The sequence below is a fragment of the Alnus glutinosa genome, chromosome 1, assembly GCF_958979055.1.
Source record: "Alnus glutinosa chromosome 1, dhAlnGlut1.1, whole genome shotgun sequence".
NCBI classification, from domain to species: Eukaryota; Viridiplantae; Streptophyta; class Magnoliopsida; order Fagales; family Betulaceae; genus Alnus; species Alnus glutinosa.
This window is the reverse complement of record NC_084886.1, coordinates 24,195,817-24,223,160: the sequence shown is the minus strand read 5'-3', so window position 1 is coordinate 24,223,160 and position 27,344 is coordinate 24,195,817. Positions and strand designations below refer to the sequence as shown.

General features: G+C 38.6%; 1 protein-coding gene across 1 annotated transcript; it reads right to left on the bottom strand.

The window, feature by feature from the left end:
* Positions 1–23,408: 23,408 nt before the first annotated feature.
* On the bottom strand, positions 23,409–24,728 carry LOC133857817 (putative clathrin assembly protein At4g02650). Its single transcript, XM_062293204.1, has one exon. It carries the CDS (start codon positions 24,726–24,728, stop codon positions 23,409–23,411), a length of 1,320 nt encoding a protein of 439 aa, XP_062149188.1.
* Positions 24,729–27,344: the final 2,616 nt, after the last annotated feature.

The following is a 27,344-nucleotide window of genomic DNA, read 5'->3' as shown; positions in this document are numbered from 1 at the left end:
TGCCAAATCCATTCAGTGTAATTAGGCATAATTCCTCTTCCATCGGTCAAATGGTCATATACTTCTTCTGGCTATAGGCTCCTGTTCAAGCCACACTTCCTACATGGGCACACAATTGAATTTTTATTTTTGGACTTCGTAACTGCATACTTCACGAACGTTTCGGCCCCTTCCATATACTCCCTCGAGCCCCTCCACTTCGTCATCCAACTCTTGTCCATATTTTGCTTACTAGATTATAATACACAAAATGGTTACAAATATATAACTAGCAGCTAAAATGATTTTCTACTGAAAATACCCTCCGATATAAAATATTCTACACCGAAACAAACAAAACCTAAGAGTTCTATTCTCTAGTTATTTAATAGCTTCTAATTGAGTTGTTTTATAGGTACATGGTTTGTATCAATGCTATCTGCTATTTTTTTTTTACGAGGAATGTGAACATCCCAATCTCTAATTGAGTATAGTTTTTTTGCCTTTTGTTTTCATTTCTCAAAACAAAACAAAATAATCAAACAAGTCAAACACAAATTACTCTTAAAAACATAAACACATTTTTTTTTTCGATAAATAGAAGCTTTATTGAACAACAATCATTCTACACTCCAGACTAACTGGAACTTAGAACCCAATCAGGAACAACGAAAGGCCAGACTACAAGCCTAAGCCTAAACACCAGAAAAGCTAAACTGCAAACTACAATAGAGCTGCAACCAACAAAATCAACAAGCCATGTCCAGGTCATACAACACACAGGCCGACAACACAATCCTAAACACCCCAAACTATGAACTATAATATATGCCCAGACCATACAACAAACAGTCCAACAAAACAAACATAAACACAAACAAAAGAAAATCCTTTTGTAAAATAAAAAGCAGCAAAAAATTAAAATAAAATAATAAATTAAAAAAATAAAATAAAAAACCTTTGGTCGTCAGGGGTAGTCGGTGGCCGAGCTTGTTCCGTTTGCTAGAACTGTGAGAGAGAGACCAGAGAGAGAGCGTAAGGGGAAAGAGAGCTAAACAAAGATAGAGAGAGCTAGAGGGAGAGATGTTAGTATTTTTATTGGCTACATTCTGGTTAAAACAAAAATACTTTATGTAATGGTTGCAGGACAATCGGTTTTTCCAATCTTCAGATATCTGACAGTTGGTTTCTAAATTGGAATCTTCATACATAGAGACATTTACTGTTCATAAGCTTCTAGAAGATACCCATGAAGTGTCCATTGCAAAAACCAAGACAAATCGGCCGGTTCCTGTGCAACCGTCTGGACGGGCCTTTGAAGGTGGCCAGACGCCCCGCAGTGTCTTACAGATAAACATTGAAGACGTCCGGACGTCAGAGCAACACCGTCGGGATGCTCTGTTAATCAGTATTCAACAAGGAGTCTGTTCTTAGAAGTCAACACTGTTTGGGAAGTTTCTACTATCCGTCCGGATGGCAAGGCAACACTTTCGGACGATGTCCAGTCTTTGGAAGCCATCCAGACAACTTGGCAACACGTCTGGACGATATCCAGTAATTCAAATAACTCCAGATTTCCATTCGAACGCAGAAAGGATTTCAGTGAAGACCGTCCGGACGCAAACCTGATAAGGATAGAATTGCGCTGTTTCTGAAGGATATCGTAGAAAGTCATCCAGACATGGCAAACTTCTGTCCAGACGCTCGATAGACAGAGTCCAATTTTCAACAGTTTTTAAGGTCTCTTAACGCCTATAAATAGGGGGCTCTAGGTCTGTGTTTTGTACAGAATTCAACAGTGAATTCCATAGTGCTTTGAGAGGGTGTTTAGGGAGAATTGAAGATCCGCTAGCTCTCAAGCCGGTACCAGTGTGTGCTCAAGTGTTCGTGTGAAGTCTATCTTAGGGGTCGACCCTAAGGTAAAGGAATACATCAAAAACCCCTTCAGATGGGGAGATCTGGTTGGGAAGTGTTCGTGTTGGGCTACATGTCAGAGTTAAAGGTATGACTACTGCATAGGGTTATGTGAGTACGAGTATCATGTAACTAGCTTTGTTTTTGGATAGTGGATTTCCTTAGTTTGGCTGCCCTGGAGTGGTTTTTTCTCTTCATCGAGTTTCCACTTCGTAACAAATATCTGTCTCATTTAGATTCCGCATTTAAGATATTTGTTTGCACACAAACACACACTTGGTTTAAATCAGAAGTCAATAAATTATTTTCAATTGGTATCAGAGCTTGGTACACTCTGTTAAGATTCATTTCTTGAGTGTGATCTTTTATTGACTTCTTGTTTTTATGGAAAAATCTTGTGATATGAGTAATAATAATACTACATTTTTGTGATCTTTCATAGAACTATGTTTGTTAAGCCTGGCATGTCTACTCATTATTCGTCTAGTAGGAATATAGATAAAAGGTACAGATCGATCCCTACTTGTCATTATTGTGGTATTATTGGTCATACTCGTCTTAACTGCTTTCAATTACGCTCTTAAAAACCGTGGGATAAAAAGCATGTTGTTAAGGAAAATGAGCCTGGTATTAGAAATCAGATCAATAATCTATGTGATCAAGTAAAACTCATCAATGAAAAATTAGAGAATCATACCCTTTTTAAGAAAAATTCTATCATGGTCAAAAAGGAAAAAGATGTCTCTAAACATGTGTGGGTTAAGAAAAGTGACAATCTATGTTTAGTTGCTCATACAGCTTTAAAAGTCCTAGACACTTGCTTGTGGTATTTGGATAGTGCTTGCTCCAAACATATGACAGGTGACAGGGGACTTCTTAAAGATATTCTGAAAAATTGAAATGACTTTTAAAAGTAAAGTGTGTGCATAAGTGTCAACAAAAAATTAAAGCACAGCGGAAAGTAAATGACACAGAGATTTTTGTTGACGAAGTGGAAACTCAATTAAGAGAAAAACAACCCCGGGGCAGCCAAACCCAGGATATCCACTATTCAGAAGACAAAGCTAGATACAAAGCAGTAACACTCACATACCCCTGATGCAGTGGTCGTACCTTACTCTCTAACGTGTAACCCAACACGAACGCTTCCCAACCAGGTTCACCTACCTGAAGGGGTCTTCAATGGAATCCTTTACCTTAGGGCCAACCCCTAAGATAGACTTCACATCTGATCAAATCACACACTTGGCAAAGCTTTAGAGGAAATATCACTTCTCTAAGCTATAGAGAATTCACCACCGAATTCTATTTTGAAAGCATGCCTAGAGCCTCTTATTTATAGGCTTAGGAAACCCTATTTTGAGTCAAAAACGGAGTCTGAGGCACGCGTGTCCAAACGGGAGCCTTGGGCCGTCTGGACGGGCCAAGTTTTACTTGTCTGAAAAGTATTCTGGAATTTTCTACAGGGCCGTCCGGACGGGCAAATCTTTCCGTCCGGACGGAGGCGGTCCGGACGCTTCTAGGGTCCGTCCCAATCCGATATTTGAGTAAAAAGTTATGACCAAAATACCCGAGGGTGTCCGGACGGCTTGACCGAGCGTCCAGACAGTCAACTGCAACCGCCTCTCCAAGATAGCGCTGAAAGCTTCCATAACAAGGCCGTGACCGGACGGTGTTGCCCTAGCGTCCAGACGGTTACACTTCGGCTGCACGAAATTACCATAATAAGGCTTGGAGCGTCCGGACCTTGAAGGCTAATGTCCGGACGGTTGAACTAGTGCATGCAATTTCCATATATGAAGCTTGATCGTCCGGACCATGAAGGCTGACGTCCGGACGGTTGAACTTGGTATGCACATTCTTGCCTTATAGAGGACATCGTCCAGACGGTAGCAGTCATCTTCCTATAACTGTGTCTTGAGGAAGAAACCCTAATGCTTGTCAAACCCTGAATGGCGTCCAGATGGTATAACCACGTCGTCCGAACGGATGCGCTGGAACACTGGGATTTTCTCGAACTTTGAAGAGCGTCTGGACGATTTGCCATTACGTCTGAACGGATGCAACCTTGAACTGTTCAAAGCTTCTAGACACTGATGGGCGTCCAGACGGAAAGATCTTGTTGTCCGGACGGATGTTACAGACTGATGAGCGTCCGGACGGAATACTACATCGTCCGGACGGCTGAAAGGGAACCGAAATAAATCCTTGAAAACTTCACAGAATCTTCTCGAAGAACATAGCTCAAGAGTAAACTCTGGATAAAGCGGCATCCCTGTGAAAGCAGCAACATTACATAGAAGTGATTTTGTCCAACAGAATGCAGCCAACACAAAAACTAACAAACTCACCCTTTGGCCATTCTAGGACAAAAATCACTTGACCGATTAAAAATATAATGCCGGTCCAAATCAAAAATTACTCCCCCTTTTTGTCACAAAGGGACAAAGGGTAAAACAGAGTAATGAGAAAAACCACACAACAATTACTCCCCCTTAATGTCTCAGAAGTACAAGGGTAAACAGAGTAATAATATCCACAGACAAAAAACTTTCTAAAATCCAAAGCAATAGGAGAATAGAGAAAATTCTGCAAGTGGCCCAAAAGAGAGGAACAGAAATCCTCCAAGTATCAAATCCCAAGACCTTTGGAAATTGAACATCCGACTTCAACAATAGTCAGTTTTCCAAAGGATGCATCTGCCAATCATTGTGCTGGGAGCCGCTGGATGTCGTATTCCTGAGTCAAAACCAATCAGAAATATCTCCAAAAATACCATTAGATCCTGTTAGTTCCAAACATAATGTGGTATTTAAGACGGCTGTCGAATGGATGCCAAAGAGAAATAAAAGCAATACAGCTATTCATAAGGCATAAAAGATCAGCCCAGCACACAGATAGAAAAGGATTTTCATGCACAATATCTCAAGGAAAATATCCCAACAAATATTCCAATATTCTAAAAGCACAAAGACTTAAAAGAATAACGGAAGACACAATGAAGATCATGGGATGAGAAAAGATGTGCACAAAATGCCAAAATCTCGGGAGAAATCCATGAGAAAAACACACAAGATGCCATGAAAAATCAATAAAAATGCAAAGAAGTGTGTATGGCAAAGAAAGAGAAGCAAGTCTTAAACCTATAGAGATCCTGACCCGATGAGCAATTGCTAGGTCAGCAAATGGCAAGATTGCTCTCGTTTTGGACGTAAGAATAAGTCCGTCCACACACTTCACACTGAAAATCTGAAACTTGAGGAAAATTTGCAGAAAAATAATTTTTCCAAAGCCAGTTTAAGAACACGCATGTATAATCCACTGATAACACAATCAGGGAGCATCTCAAAACTAAGCAGAGATATAAAAGAGAGTTGAGAGTTCAATTAGCACAAAAAATTTCCTGGACATAGAAAATTCAAATAGACAACTCAACTCATGCAATGCGTGTGTGTGTGAAGACTTAACTCACAAGGTATGACTATCACAGAAATGACAAAGAACAACCAGATTTTCTAGACAAGAGAGAAAATCTGTGACAGATTAGCCAAAAGTAAAACCTTATAACTTACTAGGGCCTAGCCACCCTCATCTGATACACTCCCCCTTAGATGCAGCACCGAATTGTTTTACTTGTACCATGAAGGACAAAGTAAATTTTTTACTTGCACGTAGAAGGCAAGGCATATTGCAAATTCAGCACAAAAGCAGTGAATAGTCAATTTAAAGCACGAAATTCATATGAATAACTGCTTAATTCTTATGGTGCTACAATCTAGAGGGAATGCTAGAGTTTTTAGGTTCTAGGTTCAACTAGCATGTGGTCAATTTGGCCATCTTATCAAAAACATCTTCTCTTATTTAAAAATTCTTAGAAACACAAAGTCAGAGAAGGAAAGATGTACCTTTAGGGGAGTCATGGATAATGCACATTTTTCATCGCATGAGAAAAGAAACTATCCTACTTTTGCATATACAGGAAAACACTTGGCAAATTATAGTCAGAAACTCTCAAATATATCTAAGCAAAGTAAATTAATACCCAAATAATTGAGATATCATGAGAAAATACATGCAATATCTGATATGCCAAAAAAAAAATATCCTGCAAATTCTCCCCAATATATTTTTTTTTAATTAAAAAAAAATGCAATATGGAAAGAAAACATCATATGCATGGCAAGATCAAACCTAATGATGCCAATACAGAAAAAAACAGTCGCTCGACCTGCTTTATCTGTTTTCCCCAAACAGTACCTGCAATGCTCTCTCAAAAGAATAGGGGGCACAACAAACTGGTTCCTAGATTGCATAGTAAGCACACAAATATAACAAGTAAATGTGCAAGCAATCAAACTTGATGCCATAGGATTAGGAACCGAATCCTAGGCATGAACACCTTCTCTTGCTAGGTGCGTTCGTTCCCCCTCATGGGGTGAATGGTCTCATCACTCTTGACCTATACTTGCTTGACTAGAGGCGGTGGCTTGCAGGTCTTGTCCATGTTGTCCATTCTCCTTAGCATACCTTGCATTAGGCTAAGCAATCCTTCAAAGCCATGGCTGCCATTGGGCTTCTGCAGCTTTCTCTCGTAGCGCCTTGATTTGTTCTTCTTTGGTTTGCCACTCTGATTGGCAGGATCAAACCTTTGCTGATGCTGTGGAGCCTAACGTGCCGTAGGAAGTAAGGTGCCTGATGTAGCTTTTGTTGGCAACTCCTTCTGAATCTTCGACTTCTGAGCCTGGAGATGTGGACAATTGGGTCGGATGTGACCGGTGATGCCGCAGTGATGGCAGGTAGGTAAGCTTCTTTTGTTTGAATGCTTCTTTGTATTCTCTACAAAATTATCATTAGCATTCTTACAAATAACATTGCCCTTACCTTTTATATGTCTCCTATGCGGAGGGACATATTTTGATGAGGAAGAATCATCAACTTCACTTTTCCTCATAGCATCCTGCTTAATGCAAGGCCTGTGGGATTTCAACAAATAACAATTTGGCCTAATATGACCAATTTTCCCACAATTATGACAAGTAGGAACAGACTTACCTTGTGTTCCTGATTCCTTGGGCTTGGGCATCACACAATTATTCAAGCAAGAATTATCCAAACAAGTAGTGTCTACAATCACAGGCTTAATAATAATGGAATCTAATTCAGAATCAGCAACATGTGAAGTAGAAGCACTCAAGTCATCAACAACTAAATCAGGCTTGTTGGAAATATCTGAATGAATACAAAGCATGCTTTTCAAATTATCACTAGAGAAATTTATCAATTTCTTCTCAAGTGAATCAATAATGTCAAATAGCATGGTATTCTCAGATCTCAAAGAGTCAATCAAAGCATGTGATTCAAACAATTGAACAATCAAAGACTATTTTTCTTGCTTCACCTTTTTAAGCTCTTTATGAAAAATTTTAGAATGTTGAGCATTCTTCAATTTATTAAAAACCTTAAAGAGCATAATATCAGAATCCTCACTAGATAACAAAGAAGAATTCATTATAAAAGGTGTAAAAAAAATAAAATTCACAAAAGATGAGGATCACACTCAGGAAATAAATCCTAAATAGAGTGTACCTACTTTGATACCAATTGAAAAAATTGAAATGTCTTCTACAAGTAAAGTGTGTGCCATAAGTGTCAACAAAAAATTAAAGCACAGCGGAAAGTAAATGACACAGAGATTTTTGTGGACGAAGTGGAAACTCAATTAAGAGAAAAACCACTCCGGGGCAGCCAAACCCAGGATATCCATTATTCAGAAGACAAAGCTAGATACAAAGCAGTAACACTCACATACCACTGATGCAGTAGTCGTACCTTACTCTCTGACGTGTAACCCAACACGAACGCTTCCCAACCAGGTTCACCTAATTGAAGGGGTCTTCAATGGAATCCTTTACCTTAGGGCCAACCCCTAAGATAGACTTCATAGTTGATCAAATCACACACTTGGCAAAGCTTTAGAGGAAATATCACGTCTCTAAGCTGTAGAGAATTCACCACCGAATTCTATTTTGAAAGCATGCCTAGAGCCTCTTATTTATAGGCTTAGAAAACCCTATTTTGAGTCAAAAATAGAGTCTGAGGCACGCGCATCCGGACAGAAGCCTTGGGCCGTCCGGATGGGCCAAGTTTTACTTGTCCGAAAAGTATTTTGGAATTTTCTACAGGGCTGTCCGGATGGGAAAATTTTTCCGTCCGGACGGAGGTGGTCCGGATGCTTCTAGGGTCTGTCCGGACACTCAAATTACAGCATTTTTTCTAAGCTTTCCAATGAAGCTAATTTCGTCCCAATTCGATATTTGCGTAAAACGTTATGGTCAAAATACCCGAGGGTGTCCGGACGGCTTGACCGAGCGTCCGGACGGTCAACTGCAACCGCCTCTCCAAGATAGCACTGAAAGCTTCCATAACAAGGCCACGTCCGGACGGTGTTGTCCTAGCGTCCGGACGGTTACACTTCGGCTGCATGAAATTACCATAATAAGGCTTGGAGCGTCCGGGCCTTGAAGGCTAACGTCCAGACGGATGAACTGGTGCACGCAATTTCTATATATGAAGCTTGATCGTCCGGACCATTAAGGCTGACGTCCGGACGATTGAACTTGGTATGCACGTTCTTGCCTTATAGAGGACATCATCCGGACGGGATTACACATCGTCCGGACGGTAGCAGCCGTCTTTCCATAACTGTGTCTTGAGGCAGAAACCCTAATGCTTGTCAAACCCTGAATGGCGTCCGGACGGTATAACCACGTCGTCCAGACGGATGTGCTGGAACACTGGAATTTTCTTGAACTCTGAAGAGCGTCCAAACGATTTGCCATTACGTCCGGATGGATGCAACCTTGAACTGTTCGAAGCTTCTAGACACTGATAGGCGTCTAGACGGAAAGATCTCGTCGTCCGGACGGATGTTGCTGATTGATAAGCGTCTGGATACCACGTCGTCTGGACGGCTGACAGGGAACCGAAATAAATCCTTGAAAACTTCACAGAATCTTCTCGAAGAACATAGCTCAAGAGTAGACTCTGGATAAAGCAGCATCCCTGTGAAAGCAGCAACATTACATAGAAGTGATTTTGTCCAACAGAATGCAGCCAACACAAAAACTAACATATTCAAATGGCTAGAGGAGGGAGAATTACTTTTGGAGATGGAAGCCAAGCCAAAGTGATTGGAAATGGGCAGATTAACATTCCAGGGTTAGAAGTATCTCAAAAAGCCCTATATGTAGAAGGTCTCAAGGCAAATCTTCTCAGTATCAGCCAATTGTGTGATGATGATCTGGTTGTCCAATTTTCTAAGAAGAAATGCAACATCTTTGACAGCAATGGAAAATGGCTAATGGGAGGTGAGAGGACTAGTGACAATTGTTATGGCATTCCAAATCTCTCTTCAGATTCTCAAATCATCTGCAATAAAGCTACCATAGATGAAAATGAGTTATGGCATCAACGGTTGGGTCATTTAAACTTCACCAACATGTTCAGAATTGCAAGCAAGGATGTTGTCAAAGATCTTCCTAAATTGAAAGATACGAGAAAAGGAGTTTGTGGTCCATGCCAGCTGGGAAAACAGACTCGTACTGCTCATAAAAGGACATCAGGTATTCATACTTCCCGTAACTTAGGATTGTTGCACATGGATCTCATGGGTCCCACCCGAACCTCTAGTCTCAGTGGCAAGAAATATATTATGGTTATTGTAGATGACTATTCTTGGTACACTAGGGTTCTTCTTCTTCGGGAAAAATCTGATGCTTTTGAAGCTGCTCAGAAAAATAATCATATCATGAGGATTCGCAATGATCATGGCAAAGAATTTGAGAATACTTGGTTTGAAGAATACTGTCATTCATATGGCATTCAACAAGAGTTTTCGTCTCCTATTACTACTCAACAAAATGGAGTTGTAGAGCAGAAAAACAGAGTTTTATAGGAAATGGCTCGAGTAATGATTCACTCTCAAAATCTTGCTCAACATTTTTGGGGAGAAGCAATCAATACTGCATGTCATATCATCAATACAGTCTACCTCATGCCAGATACGAGCAAGACTCTATACGAGATTTGGCGAGGTAAGAAACCCATTGTTAAATATTTTTGAACTTTTGGTAGTATATGCTATATTCTACGAGACATGGAAAATCTGGGAAAGTTTGATCCCAAAAGTGATGAAGGCATATTATTGGGATACTCCACAAACAGTTGTGCCTACAGAGTCTATAACACCAGGACAGAAACTGTTTGGGAAGTTTTGCAATCCATCCAGACGACAAGGCAACCCGTCCGGACGATGTCCAGTCTCTGCAAGCCGTTTGGACGACTTGGCAACACGTCCGGACGATATCCATGAATTCAAATAACTCCAGATTTCCGTTCGAACCCGGAAAGGATTTCAGTGAAGACCGTCCGGACGTGGCAAACTTCCGTCCGGACGCTTGACAGACAGAATCCAATTTTCAGCAGTTTTTAAGGTCTCTTAAAGCCTATAAATAGGGGGCTTTAGGTCTGTGTTTTGTACAGAATTCAACAGTGAATTCCATAGTGCTTTGAGAGGGTGTTTAGGGAGAATTGAAGATCCGCTAGCTCTCAAGCCGGTGCCAGTGTGTGCTGAAGTGTTCTTGTGAAGTCTATCTTAGGGGTCGGCCCTAAGGTAAAGGAATCCATCAAAAAACCCTTCAGGTGGAAGATCTGGTTGGGAGGCGTTCGTGTTGGGCTACACGTCAGAGTTAAAGGCATGACTACTGCATAGGGTTATGTGAGTACGAGTGTCTTGTAACTAGCTTTGTTTTTGGATAGTGGATTTCCTGGGTTTGGCTGCCCCGGAGTGGTTTTTTCTCTTCATAGAGTTTTCACTTCGTAACAAATATCTGTCTCATTTAAATTCAGCATTTAAGATATTTGTTTGCACACAAACACACACTTGGTTTAAATCAGAAGTCAATAAATTATTTTCAAGAGAGAAAGTGAGAGCCAATACCTCTGAAACCGCAAGAGAGAGTGGATTTAGGAGGACTTTCAGAGGTACCCCGGCCGGCTAGTTGTGGCTTTACTCTGTGAGAGAGAGAGAGAGAGAGAGAGAGAGAGAGAGAGAGAGAGAGAGACAGAGAGACAGAGAGACTGAGAGCAATAGAGGGAGAGAGAACCCCGATGGCTGGCTTTATTTAGAGAGCAAGAATGAGAGAGAGAGTGAGCGTGAGAGAGTTCGAGATAGAGAGAGAAAACACTGATCAGGGTGAGATACGTTTTTTTTTTTTTTGAAAATTTTTCGCATTCAATGTGAAATGACAAGGAGAGGCGCAGGACAGAATAGTTTCCCACACGCACGTCTCCCAACAGATTTTAGAGTCATTTTAGGAAAAAATGACTCCATTTGGAGTCGTTTTATTCTAACACAACTCTAAAGAGTGTCGTTTTTTAAAAACGACCCTAAATAGAGTCTTTTTGAAAAACGACTCAATTTGGGGTCATTTTAGTATCAAACGACACCATTTGGAGTCGCTTCTATTAAAACAACTCCACATAGAGTCGTTTGTTACTGGAATCATGTTATTGATATATATATATATATATATATATATTAGACTTAGCTGGATCACATTATACGTACACTATACCATTAGTTTATGAACTCGAGTTCATACTCGCTCGAGTTTTAAACGATCGAGCCGAGGTTAAACATACATTTCATAGATCGGCTCTAGTACGAGATTGAAAAATTATAAATATACCAATAATTAGTTTATGAACTCAAATACAATTGGCTTAAACACACATTTCATAGATCGGACTAATGCACTTAGATTGATCGGACGATCAATCGATCATATTATTCTATCATGATCGATTAAACAACTAGACTAGGATCTATCGGAGTTTCGATCAAACCTTCACTACATGTGTCAAGTATGATCGATCGAACTCTATCATGATTAATCAGACTAATGCAATCGCTATAGGTTTGATCAGATGTTTGATTTATTGAAGTAATACACTTTGATCGAATAATTAAATGATCTATTGATCCTAGCTATGATTCTATCATGATCGATTGGACTATTTCTACTATGATTAATAATGCATAGGTTTGAACGAATGTTTAATTGATTGATTGAAGTAATAAAATTTGATAGATTAGATGATCTATCGATCCTACCATGATAGATCTAACCAGTACTTAATTAGAATCAACTTTGATATATTGACAACCCTAAATACAATTTATATAATGCTATATATATCTTGGTTTATATATATTAATTAGTGCAATATATAGTATCTAATGTACATGTTTAGAGTTTGTAAAATTTTTGGTAAATTTAATGTATATAGTATATATATATATGGTTAAGTTTATTATAAATGGAGTCCATTAACAAAATCGTTTTAAATTGGAGCCCCTTTTTGTTAAAACGACGCCAATTATAATATAAATTTTAACATAAATGGATCTAATTGCATGCGTTTAACAAAAAAGGTTCGTAAAACAACATAAAGTGGAGTCGCTTTAAGAAAACAGTTCAAATTAGAGCCATTTGTTATTTAAACAGTTCTAATTAGAGTCGTTTATATAAAATGGCTCCAATTGGAGTCGTTTTAAAAAACGCCTCGAAATTGAGCCGTTTTAGTAAAACAGCTCCAATTGCAACCGTTTCCAACAAAATGGCGGCAATTGGAGCCTTTTTAAACTAAGTGGCTCTAATTCCAGCCATTTTGTGTAGAATGATTTTAAATTAAACGGCTCAAATTGGTACGGTTTTTATTAAAACGACTCCATTTGGAGGCATTTTGTTAAAATGACTAAAGGTTGAGTCGTTTTTTTAAAAACGGCTTTACTAGGAACGACTCTAATTGGAGCCGCTTTCTTTAAAATGGCCCTGATTGGAGTCGTTTTTGTAGAAACGACTCCAATTAGAGCCGTTTTAGAAAAAAACAACTCTAATTTGAGTTGTTTTATCTCAAAACAGCTCTAACTGGAAAAATGGCTCAAAAAGACCTTTTTTTTTAAGTGAATGGTTTAATGGTTATTTTAATTTGAGATTTTCTATATGCATGATGGTTGTATAATTGTGAGAATTGATATTAATGTTTATATTCAATCATTATGAATTTCTTATCTTGTTTTAGAAAGTCTTTTATATTGATTGAATTCAATCCTTCATATATTCTGTGATTATGTGAATAATTGTTATAAAACGTTTTTAATTGATATATGATCAAGAGGGTTAGATAGGCCATGCCTAAGGATGACAGATTGTACTACACCCTAGTTTAGTGTAATTTAGGTAAACAGTTCGTACTAACCGAAGATGGGTTATACTATTCCATTGATTATGTGTATCCTATTAAAGACGTAGCTAATCCATACCTAGGGAAAAACAGGTCGTACTGCATCTTAGTGGTTAGGTGGACGGTCTGTGCCAACCAAAGATGGATTATATTTATTTTTTAGAGGTAATTTCTTGACTACTCGAGTGAGACGAGCCCTATATCATCCATAGTATGAATTTTCCTTATTAATTTATGATTGACCATTGTTATGCGGTGAGTGGTGAAATCAATCCCCTATTCTTTCTCTCATCCCTACTCTATTTACATTTATGTCTTTTACTTTTATGTATTTATATTCAGAAAACAAAAATCAAACAACTTTCAAATTAAGTTATATTTAATCTCGAAAAGCTTGATAATAACACCTACGCAATCCTTGAGGTCGACACCCTCAATATAGCCCCATCCTACAATTATTCGTACTATTGCAAGTGGTAATTTTATTATTGATATTTTTGTACACAAATTGACCACATCACATGTCATGATAAATCAATAAAAATGCAGTGGTGTGAGGCTGGCTGAGAAAGAAAGCAGCGGAAAAATACTGTAAGGATTGCGTCCAGATGTGTTGACAACTCATTCAAATGGTCCATTGCTAGATTAGCATCGACAAGGGCACTTGCGTCAAGACTGTAAGCCAAGTCCGTCCGGACACTTCACACTGAAAGCAGAAAAACAGAGAAAAATTTGCAGAAAAATATTTCCTTAAAGTTAACTTCAGAACACCCATGTATAAATAACTGATACGACAGTCCAATAGCATTTCAAAAATATACAAAGATATAATTGAGAGTTAAGTATTGAATAAGCACAAATTTTCCTAAAGATAGAAATTTTAAATAGATTACTCAACTCATGCAATGCGTGTGTGTGTGTGTGTGAAAGCTTTCTCAATAAGGTATAAAGTTTGCTGATATGATTTAAAGCAACTGAATTTTCTAAACAAGAGAGAAAATCAATGTTACATCAGTCAAAAGTCAAACATTATTTTACTAAGGCCTAGACACCCTCATCTGATACACTCCCCCTAAGATGCAGCACTTTTCTTTTACTTAGTCCTTTAGTGACCGTCTATTTCAATAATGAGTTGGTCACTAGCTGTTTCTTTAGGGATAAGTTTAAGAACATATTTATAGCACAAAAGTAGTGGATCTTTTCAAATATCCATATAGACTGAAATTTAAATGTTTTTTTTTATCACTTGGTGTTGCAACTTAGAAAGAATGCCAAAATTTATGGGTTCTAGGTTCAAATAGCGAGTTGGTCAATGTGACCATTTTAGCAAAAAAAAATATCTCTCATCAGAATTTTCAAAAGCTAAAAATCAGAGAGTAAAAAAATATATATACCTTAGGGGAGCCTTGGATAGTGCACAATTTTCTATCGCATGAGAAAAGTAACTATCTAGCATTAAAATGCACGGGAAAACTTAGCAGATATCAGGCATAAACTCTCAATCATATATAAGCATATTTAATCAATGCACAATGAATTGAGATATCAAGCAAAAAGACATGCAATATATGAAAAGCTATCAAAAGAAAAAAAATAAAAATTCTGCATCTTCTCCCCCATTTTTTTTAATTTTTTTTTATGTTGAAAAAAAATAAGATAGAAAAACAACAAAAACATGCTATGACGAAAAGAAAGAAAATCTAGTCCTAGCATGTGAGGTAAAATCAAACCTGTCCTCAAGGGGAGAAGTTTAGAAATACCAAGACAGAAAAGTAGCTGTCGGACATTCTTTATCTGTCATCCGTCAAAAAAAAAAAATCTGCAGAAGTTTCTCAATACAACAAGAGAAAATATGGGGATAGAATAAATGGTTCCTCAAACAGAATGCAAGGCATGAATAAGACATGACATAATGCAATGTAAACGTACCTGACATGGTGAGACTGCACGTCAACTAGGTGAGTCCACTCCCCCTCAAGGGGTGAATAGTCTCATCCTTCCTTACCCATACCTTCTTTACCCGAGAGGTAGGGTTGTAAGCCATGTCCAATTTGTCCAAACTGACTATGACATTCTTCATCATGTAGACAAGCCCTTTATAGATCTAAATTTTCTTGGGCTTGTGAGGCTTCTCTCTAAAGTATTTGGCCTTGGTGTGGCCTTTCTTGCCACTATGATGACATGAGGGAAAACCCCTTTGAGGGTTTTGTTGCTTTTGCCGAGAAGCATGACGACGCTTGGAAGGTTTAGAGCTAGACTTACCTGTCTTTGGCTCTTATTTCTTGATTCGAGGCTTTGGATGCCAGATCTAATGACAGTGTGGCTTGATGTGTCCTGTGACACCACAGTGATGGCAGGTAGGTTGACTTTGTTTCCTGAAATGCTTCTTGACAGGTTCTGGAATTTTAGGGTTAGCATTCTTACACAAAACAAAGTTCTTACCTTCTTGAGATAAATGTCTCCTATGGGGCGGGACATATTTATCAAAAGAAGGATTCTCAATTTTGCCCGTTTTAGGAGCAACCTGCTTATTCCAAGGCCTGTGGGATTTCAACAAATAACAATTTGGTCTAATATGATCAATCTTCCCACAATTATGACAAGTAGGAACAAACTTACCTGGTGTTCCTGATTCCTTGGATTTAGGCTTCTCACCGTCAATTAAGCAAGAATTTTCAGAATTATCTAAACAAGTTGTATCTACTATCACAGGCTTAATAACAATAGAATCTAATTTAGAATCAGAAGCATGTGAAGTAGAAGCACTCAAATCATCAACAATTAAGTTAGGCTTGTTAGAAATATTTATATGAATACAAAGCATGCTTTTTAAATTATCATTAGAGAATTTTTTCAAGATATCTTCAAATTCTTTTAATTTACTCTCAAGTGTATCAATAGTGTTAAACAACATGATATTCTAATATTTCAAAGAGTCAATCAAAGCATGTGATTCAAACAGTTTAATAATCAATGACTCTTTTTCTTGCTTAACCTTTTTGAGCTCTTTATTGAAATTTTTAGAAATTTTACTCAGTTTAAGAAAATCCTCAAGGAGCTCATTATCAGAATTCTCTTCAGATAACATAGAAGAATTAATGATAAAAGAAGTCAAAAATATGGATCACACTCAGGACATTAGTCCAAAACGAGTGTACCCGCTCTGATACCAATTGAAAAATAAAGTGACTTCTAAATTACGGTGTGTGTGTGTGTGTGTGCGTGTGTGCAACGTGTAACAAAATATCAAAAGTGCAGAAAATGAGACAGATATTTTGTTAATGAAATTAAAACTCAATTAAGAGAAAAACCACTACAGGGCAACCAAATCCAAGAAATCCACTATTCAGAAAACAAAGCTAGTACAAAGACAGTAATACTCACATACCCATATGCAGCGATCGTAACTTGCACACTGACACGTAACTCAACGTGAACGCCTTCCAACCATGTCACCTACTTAAATGGGTCTTCAATGGATTCCTTTACCTTAGGGCTCCTCCCTAAGATAGACTTCACATGAAACAGCAACAGCACATTGGCAACAGCTTGAGAGCTAGCAGATCTTCAGAATATCTCCCTAAACACCCTTTCTAAGCTATAAAGAATTCAATACCGAATTCTGTAAGAATACATGCCTAAAGGCCTCTATTTATAGGCTAAGAAGACCTAATTCAAGTTTGTCTCTGATTTCTCTAATTGGAGTCCGGATGGAAGCATAGAACGTCCGAACGGTCAGCTGTGCAATCGGCTTTCCATAACGCGCTTCACGCGTTTCCATATTAAGGCCGCGTCCGGACAGTAATGCCCTAGAGTCCGGACGGTTGCACGTTGTTTGCACGTAATTACCATAACAAGGACCGCATCCGAACGATGTTGCCCTATTGTCCGGACGGATACAGAATGTATGCACGCAATTTCCTTATAAAGGATCTTGGCGTCCAGACGGTGTTGCCCTGTCGTCTAGACAAGTGCAAGCTGTCTTCCCAATCCGTGTCTGCAAAGAAGAGTTGGAATCTTCTCGAACTCTGAAGAGCGTCTGGACGTGTTGCCATGATGTCCGGACAGATACAACCTTGAACTGTTTGAAGCTTTTCGACACTGATGGGCATTTGGACGCATGACTGAGCCATCCGGACGGAAACATAGGATCCGACTTCTTTGAGTTGGAATCTACACAAAATCTTCCTTGAACACTTGAAATCGCTTTTATGAAATACTTTATCAGCAACATTATATGATAGTGACTTTGTCAACAGAATGCAGCCAACAAAACTAATAATACCGACGTCAAGTCTTCTTTAAAAACAAAGAAGTCTCTAGAAAACTTATAAGCAATTGGACGAGCGAAACGTGTTTGAAAGAAAAGAAATTCCTTTCGCCACACTTCGACCTCTCACCCAACAGATTGCAATCATGCAGTCTTGGATTTATCTTCTATAAACACCCAAACAAACCCACTCTTCCTCAATTCTTCAGAAACCAACGAACGTGGAAATCAAAGAAACTCAGTAGGTATTTTCTGAAAGCCTTTTCCCTTGTTTGTTTGTAAAAAATTTTCTAGAAGACGCACACCTTTCCCCCCTTCTTTTTTCTTCTTTTCCATTCTCCCTCCCCTGCTCTCCTTCTCCTTCTCATTCTTTTTCTTCTTTTCAACCGAACACCGAGAGAGAGACCAAAGAGACCTAGAGAAATGGAGCAGATCAGAGAGCTTGAGAGTGAGACCCAGCCAAGAAAGAGAATCAGAGAACTTGAGGAAGCTTGGATTTTTCGCATTTTTCCCGGTACCCAAACAAGTAAAAAATTCATTTTTGGGTAAGTAAAGTTCTTAGGCCTTAATTTTCATTATTGGGTTGATTTTTGAAGGATTTTTTTTTTTTTTAGAAACCATGTGGGTAGCTTAGACCGTAATAATATGAGGAAATAAATCTTTTAGTTATAATATGAAGTATTTCTCTTATATCCCTTGTGGACTTGAGTGTGCCCTCTTAATTAATTTATCACTTACATGAAACAGATCCTGCTTTATAGAATTAGAATCTTTCTACTACCTTCTCTAATCCTCTAGTAAGGGTAAATTTCCTTTAAAAAAAATACTTATTTATGAATACCTTTTAAACACATTCTTGTGATCCAATCTAGGTAGAAGGTAACTAGCTCTACTCTGAAACACCAAGTAAGGGAACACAACCTTAAAAACCCTGACAAGATTTTGTTAAAACCTTTTTCAAAAGAAAAAGTCGGGTATTTTCTAAAACTCTTTCATTTTCTAATATTACTTGCCTTTTTATATTTCCTCATGATAATACTCTTGTTATATGATGTGATTGGGATCTCATGTGATCATACATAGTTTATATTTGTTACATGAGCACCATTTGAACAAAGGTTGATGATATCATAGTTCTCAAATGTGTATGTGCTACATGTGCACTATATGAAGAAAGTGAGCGATATCATAGTTCTCAAATGTATATGTTACATGTGCACCATATGAACACAGTTTTACCCTACAGCACCATGTCATAAACAATTCGGATCCCATAGTTTCATAGGGTAGCATGGCAAACACACCGAATGACGGTTATGCGAAGGTGTGTGCTACCAGCTAGGGTGGCCTTCATATAGGTAAGTTCCCAACCTGGTATAGCTCTCCCCTGTGACAACAGGATGAGCCCATTGTTGTCCTTTGAGAAGAGCCAAACGTGCGCCGCTCATGGTTAAATAGCAAAATTGGGCCAAGGGAGGTTAAAACTAACATGCTATGTGAAAATAAAATATGACTTCTAAACAACCAATTGTGTGTTCGTGTGCAACAAAATATCTAAAGTGTGGAAAATAAAAGAGACAAGATATTTGTTGATAAAGTGGACACTCTATGAAAAGAAAAACCACTCCGGGGCACCCAAACCCAGGAAATTCACTATCCAAAGACAAAGCAAGTTACAAAGCACTCGTACTCACAAAACCTATTGCAGTAGTCATACCTTTAACTATAACACGAAGCCAATGGTGAACGCTTCCCAACCAAGTCTCCTACTTGATGGGATCTTTGATAAATTCCTTTACCTTAGGGCCGACCCCTAAAATATACTTCACACGAACAAAGGTAGCACACACTGGCAACGGCTAGAGAGCTAGCGGATCTTCAAATCTTCCTAAACACCCCCTCTACGCACTATGGAATTCTATACTGAATTCTTATAAATAACAAGCCTAGAGCTCTCTTTATGTAGGCTTCAGAAAACTTAATTCTAGACAAATTCGGATTCTGGCTGTGGAGCGTCTGGACGGAAGATAGCCTCCTCCGGACGGTCTTCTGCGACCTTCTTTCCAGAATAGCGCAATTCTTTCCAAAACAGGACCACGTCCAGACGGCTTCGCCGAGCGTCCAAATGGTCTTCGCTGTAACTCCTTTCCGCACTCATAAAAGAAACTTGGAATATTCTGGAATGCTGGATATCGTCCGAATAGGTTGCCACGTTGTCCGGATATCTTGCAGAAACTTCCAAAATAAGTGTCGACTGAAATCCAACTCCAAGTAGAAATTGGAGAAGCTTGACCTAGCATCCGGACAATGTTGCCCTGACGTCCGAACGTCTTCAACGCTAAAGATTCTAGACATTGCGAGGTGTCCGGGTGCCTTCAAAGGCCTATCCGAATGGTTGCACAGGAACCGGCTAGCTGACTTGAAATTTGCATGGAATCTTCATGAACATCTTCTAGAAACTTGTGACAAGGCACATGGCTTGAAATAAACACTGTTCATAAAACTTGAAGATTCTAAATAAGACCGATAATCCTGTTTAAATAGCAACCATTACAGAAAATGTTTTTATCATCCAGAATGTAGCCAACATAAAATACAAACAATATGTAATTGCATTGTTCTGCATTTGATCTAATTGCATTCTCTTTAACTAATTCCTTATCTGAATTCTATCCAGATTTTAAAAGTTATACTGCTGTTCATTTTGTTGCGTTACTTACTGAGTTGTCGAACTCACCCTTTTCCCCTACAAACTTTTTAGATGACACTGTAACTTGAGTCTTTTCTTTATGGATAGCATATACCCCTCCCCTAAGAGCAATAGATAGGTAAGGACCGACCTAACTTTTGTATTGTACTGTATGTTTTTTTATTTTGAAATTCCTGGGATTATGTTGTAACAACTAAAGATATATATATATATATATATATATATATATATATATATAATGAAATATAGCCTTGTGCTATTTCTGGAAAATGTGTGCATGCTCTAGTTCATGTTCCCCTTATATCCCAAAACAGGGGCATGACAATAACTGTTTGGAATAATTTCACTCGTACTGGCCCATCTAAAGAATTATGGGCCTTCAGGCTAATACCAGCCCAAGGAGATTTGGTGACCGTAAAGCCAAGACAGCAGGATTCCCAGGTAGTCCTATCCCGGGAGGTAGACACCAGGTAGTCATCCCCATAAAAGCTATTCTCGAGAATACGCGACAGAAGGTACATCCAAATTTAGTCCCGAAAATGTAGACATCCTGGGATTAAGAGTCAACTCAGCCAGCCAATGCTCGGGACAAGCATGTCCTGCGAACTCAGGTATCGGCCGCACTCAAGGAAATTCGGATTAGAAGTCACAGTCCGTGTCCAATCAAGACTCCATGAAGAATTCGGATAACAATCCTATTCCAAGTAGAATTAGAATAGGACTCCTGATCCAATTCTAATTCCTGAAAAAATTGGGATTAGAATCATACTACAAAACGAGTTAGGAAAGAATCACACTCTACGTTTGGTAAGGAATCCAAGTCTAAATTAGACTCTCATAGTGCTCCTAGGTCAAGTAGGAGCAGGAAACCTAATTCAAGTTGATCTCTACCTCTTTGCCTATAAATATGCCTATACCCCAAGTATAAACACAGACTGATTATTTTATGCATTGAGCATATTTTTCTCTCAGAAGCTAATTTAAGCATCGGAGCGAGACCCTCAGAAGGGTCTCTTAATTTTAGTAGTTGTTTTGCAGTATTCTTGGGAAGCATGAAGAACATTGAAAAATGTGCAGTTCACACCGTACTAGAAACTGTATCAACAGGAAAAATAATCTGTTTTGCAGTGCTATTGCCTTGTAGAGAAGGGTGATTAGCGGATCAGTGTTGACCATTGAAGATACTCCACAATTGCTGTTGTCTAGTGTCGTTGAAGATATTGCATGATTGCAGTTGTCTAGTGAGGATATGGCGTGATTACTGCTAAGGGAAAATATGAGACTAACACGTGCCCTCAAGCTCAACAGGAAGGAGCAAACATTGAGCTCGGTGTGTAGGAGAGCAAACTTCAAGGCAACAAGGGACGTTGTAAGAATATCGGCAAGTTGATCTTTTCTTGACATGAAGCGAATTAACCATGAGCTGATGACAAGCCACATGTTCGCAAACAAAATAAAAATCAATGGCAATGTGTTTGGTTCGGGCATGAAGACAAAGCTAGCAATGAGGTAGGTCGCCCCAATGTTGTCGCACCAATCCTTCATCAGTTGATGAAGAAAGACAACAAGTTTGTTAAGAGAGGCTCTATTGTCAAATTAGTTCAGCGACATAATTGGCGCAAAAAACAAACGATATTTGGCTTTGGTCTGGAGCGGGCCACTGTGTGTTATTTGCAAGAGCTCTAGGAATAAGGTTGTGGCCAAAAAAGATGCGGTAGCTGCTGGTGGATCTACGATTGTCAGGGCAACCAACTCAGACGGCATCAAAGTAGGCGTGAAGGCCAGTACGAGAGATAAAAAGGCCGGCCATGTGAAGATGTGCATTGTAGGGCTTGTTTGTTTAGTGCTTGGACATTACAAGGTAGTGCTTGTTACTGTAGATTTCTGATTTTTTTCACTTTTTCAAATTTCCAATAACAATCAACATCAAAACATTCTCACTTTTTTCACTTTTTATATCATATCAATAATTTTTTATTATTATTCAAATAAAAAAATTTACTACAATACAAAATTTTTCACTTTTTTATACAAATTCTTTTTATTTTATATCACATCATCACTTTTTACTAATTCCAAAACTAACAACCCACTACTCTGTACTGTTCTGTTTTTTGCCAAACAAACCCGTAGGTACCGGAGACTCCTCCTCACAGCGGTCCAGTATTTGATGAAGGAACACTACAGGTATTGACTGACACGATTGACGGCGAATGAAAGGTCGAGACAGGTGAGCAGAACCTACTAGAGCACCCTAACGGTCCTGTGATAGAGGGTTGGGTTTGGAAACGGGTCACCATCAAATAGTGTGAGAGAGTGGGGCGAAGTTATAGGAGTCGAAACGAGCTTGGTGTGAGACATGTTGGTCTGTTGGATCAGGTCCGTGATGTGTCGTTCTTCTGAAAGACATAGACCATTAGCCCCAAAATGGGCCTTAATACCTGAAAAGAAATGAAGTTGGCCCAGATCTTTGACTACAAACTCTAAGCAAAGGCCCTAGAGCAAGGCATCAATGGTTGCCCGTAAAGAACTGGTGATGAGAATGTGATCAAGGTAGATCAGTACAAAGAACCAAGCCTTAGGGTCTTGTTTGAGACTATATGTAGATGGGCTTTTGTTGGTTTTGGACGTGATGAGTATGTATGGATGGATGAAACCTTGTGGTTGAGCCATGTAGGCTAATTCAGTGAGCTTGCCGTGAAGAAATGCATTTTGAACATCGATTTGATGGATTGGCCAGCCCTGAATCACAGAAAGGGAGAGAACAAAACAGATGATTTGAGGCTTGATGATAGGGATATAGATCTCACCATAATCAAAGGTCGGGCTAGGGAGAAAAGCCCTTAGCAACAAGGAAGGCCTTGTGATGCTTTATAGTTCCTTCGGCCCATCGTTTGAGCCGAAAGACCCATTTAAACCCGACAATGTTCATTAAGGGGTGCAACCATTTGCCATTGCGTAAAAAGGCATAAACTTCTCAATTCATTGCTTGAAAAACGTGTCGTTCATACCGTACCCAAAGCCAAATAAAGTAATATTCCACCTGTTTTCTATCATTATTTTCTAATTTAATGGCCGCATAGGCAAATTCATCACATACATCAATAAACCATTCTCAATCACCTCCAACATTGGTCCAACTAGAAACTACTTTTGGCAACTTCATGCATCCATGAACATGGATGGTTTATTTGTATCCATGGACAGATAATTTGGCATGTTATGAGGCTAGCAGAAAGGATTAAGCGGATTCGGATTGTCTATCTGCAACTTCGACGTATTCGTCTCGTCTCCTTGTCCATTGCTCGTACTATAATCATGCACATGGGAATATTCGTAATCGTAGCCATTATGGTTTAGGACGAAGAAGTTTCTAGGAGCGCAAGCCGGCAGACTAACAGAAGCTTCTAAAAGAGCCTCCCAGTCGTCCCAGCCAACTTTTTCATCGTCTTCCAACTTAATCAATGGCTCCATCTCTTCCTCAGCAGTGTCTTCCGACTTTTCCCATTTGCTAGCGGTAGTATTTTCAATAACCATTAATGGGACCAGCTGTCTCTCACCCTCGTCTACCGTTAAAGTTGACTCAGACGATGACGGAGACGCAGTGGGGGACGATGACAACGGAGTCATCTGCCACATTCCGCTGAGGAAAGTCTCGAGAGCTCGGATTTGTATATTCGGAATTCGATCAACAAAGGGGTATTCGTAAGACCCACAAAGTCCCATACCTTTGCACCATTCATAAAACTCGCACAGCTGGTTTGCCTGGAGAGCGGCTTTCTTGTACACACCGAAGGCTGATATAGAACTCCCATACGGCATTTGGAGAAGATTGTCTAAAACGACAACAATCTCCTTCCGGAACATTCTATAACATATGAAACTGTCTCGGATAATATGTTTCATAGTCGACCGAACAATACAGCTTCGTTCCGTGAACCTTGTTGGCCTGCAGTCCATGACGCGATCAATGAGGCTCTGGAGCTGTGGAAAAACTTCAAGCACTCGTCCAACTCCCTTCATCTTATCGCGTAGAGTAGTTTCTTCACATTCTTGTGCGAGGTTGCTATCTAAGACAAAGCAATTGAGAGCTTCGTCCAGGAGTTGAGCGTAGTATCTGATGAAAGCGGTGTAGTCTCGAGAGGCTGCGGAAGGCGAAGAATCGTCCGTGAAGTGACATGGGTGGAGAGTGAGCAAACCGTTGGATCGAGTCCAAAGGAGCTCTGATGGAAACGGGCTGTCGTCGGGGACTGACCTAAGCAGCCTGTGAAGGAGAAGTAAACACTTGAGGGCAACACGCCAGCAGCGAGTCTTGCCGAAACGGCGAGTGAAGCTGAGTAAAAAGGCTTGCAAGGAAGATGGAGAAATGGAGAAGATCTTCAAGAGCTCATGGATGTACTTCTCGGGCAAAGGTGAGTCCTCCGGAGCTGTTGCTTTTATTGTGATTAGATCAACGTCGCAAAAGCCACTCACCGTAGCAATTTTAGCGTAACTCACGGAGCTGTGCTCTCTTATAGCAGTGAAGATTCGCCGTACTCGCCTCTGCATGTTTTGTGTCTGTGCGTGCGAGAGAGAGAGAGAGAGAGATTGGTTCAAGAATGGAAGGACGGCTAGTGGCTTTGTTTAAGAATGGGAAGCCTAGAAAATATCGAATTGTACTTGTAATTGATGCTCACAGACAAGCTGGGGTTCTTTGGTAGCTTCGAAGCTACAGGGAAAAAATTTGTTTGTATTAACCAAAACGACAACTCTTTTGCCTATGGGTTAGGGAAGAACTTGCTACTATTTTTTTTTTTTTTTTTTTTTTTTGAGGGAACTTGCTACTATTTAGTGCGAAGAGAAGCCTGGAGAATATATATATATATATATATATATATATATATATATATATATATATATATATATATATTGTTAAATATTATACTCTCGTCCTAGTCCACCCGCCTTCGAATAAGTTTTTGTTAAAAAAGATAAAAAAAATAAAAAAATAAAAAATTCAATAGTTAATAGGCAGTATCATATCAACTCAATTAAAGAAAAATACAATATTTAACATTACTGAAAAAAAAATAAGAAAAACAAATCGACGTGTAATAAGTGGTGCAAATATTACCACAACTTTTATCACAAAAGTCTTTTATAAATTGAGTAAAAGTCCATAATTAATTAAACAAAAATTAATCTGTTCTATACATTTTTAATTATTTCATTAATTATAAACTTATATATCAGTTTATAAATAACTTTATATTTATAGTGCCTAAAGCATTTTCCTATAATTAATGATTGATTCATTTATAAGATTCTCTTGAAGAGATATTCTTGGACGGGAAATGATACTTGGGAACGTTAAAACGTCCCCTAGCAGACTTTTATAATAAAAAAATTATTTTTAAATGAAAAGTGACCGACAGGACTGGCTGTTTTGCCCCTGCCTATCACTACTCTTGGACTGATAGCCCTCCTCTGCTCTTCTACTTTTTGTGGTTGTCTCAAACTAATAAGCTGGTTAGAGATCATTAATGTCAGGTTACGAGAGAATACGGGAGCGGCTCCCCTTCAACGGGGAGTCTCCTATTTCCTTCTATTTTTAAATGGAAGGATGCCACGCGTACAAAATCGGATCTAAAGGCTATAATGTTGCCACATTAATATAGACATCGTATTTCTAATAAATCAATTAAAGAGAGATTGTCTTCTTCTTCCTCTAAAAGCCACGGAGTGGCTTCCTATTTCTAATGGCTAAAATGGTTTCCCAGGAAAAGAAGGGAAAGGAAATAACCTTTGTTCTCACGAAAATCCTCTACCAAAAATTAAAGGACCTAAAAAAAAAGCCGGTTTCTCTCCTAAATTCAAAGTCGGCTTCAGCTTATTCTTACCGTCTTTCTGAGTTTGCAATTTCAAATGTTTGATTTAAAAATAGTAATTTTAAAATGGTGTTATTTAAAAATGTAATTTTTAAAAACGTAATTAATCGTTTGACGAAATCACAGCTCAATGATGCGAACCAGTTAGTCACAAAACATAAAAAATGATAAATCGGCTACTTCGAAAAAGCCGTGATCACCAATAACTTTTCGAGGAAAATTTGACCTCCAAAACAAAGTTATATTCTAAAATAATAATCAACTCATACTTTTCTTATTGATAACTCCCATTTAAATAGAGAAACAATATATTACGGGTTGCATAATAGATTAATTAGGTCTTCATTTCTAGGACTATGACAAATCTAATAAGGAATGAATCTAACTCTTAATTTATTGGACTATAAAATCCACAGAGATATACTCCTTATTGGACTCTAGCATAACAAGGAAATATCAAATAATTATAATCATATCATTCGGCCTTTAAAATCGAATTTAGCCTTTAGAATTATGCGTTTAAAAAAAAAAAGAAAAAAGAAAAAAGAAAAAACTTATTGTCTGCGATTTAAAAAAGTAGATTTTACTCGTTTTTCAATCGAAATTTTTTAAAAATGCAATTCTAAACAATTTATTATCTGCAATTTAATTTAAAATTGTACTTTTTATCTACCGATCGCAATGCTAAAAACACCCCTAATCACATATCTGTGTTTTTCTTCTTATCTTCTTCCACTTACTTCTCCCCCCCTCCCCCCCAACCACGTACAATCATGTGCGTAGTGGTTTATCCCAGATTTGAAAATTGATTTTGGAGTTAATTAAAGATACTTGCAGTGTATAGTTTGCACCTGTAGGTGGTTCATTGCTTTGACTATTTTGAAAATATAGACCTGGAAATACCAAAAATCTAAACAAACAAATAGTTGACCTTGTCAAAATCGTACAATATTTTTCTTCCTTTTCAGATATTGCTGGCTGTATGGCGATGAATGTCATTGCTGGTGGTGAGGATGGATGTTGAATGGTGGATAGAAAGCTTGATTGTTGAACTACAGATATGCTTGATTGTGTAGTTTGTGGGAGTATGGAGCTGAATTTCTCGTGGTTGGAGCTTCTCAGAAGAAATTGTGAAGGTTTCTTCATCCTGGGTCATAATAATCGTAGTAAGGAGCATTCGTCGGTTTGGAGAAAGCAACTGGCTCTAAATCAAAGTGATCAAACACCAAGTGAGTTTGATAACCATCATATGGGTCCATAACCATAGTTTTAAGTCAAGATCGCAAAGATTAGTAGA

Excerpts from the sequence above, each read along its gene's own strand:
- LOC133857817 (XM_062293204.1), bottom strand. The coding sequence starts at position 24,728 with ATGCAGAGGCGAGTACGGCGAATCTTCACTGCTATAAGAGAGCACAGC.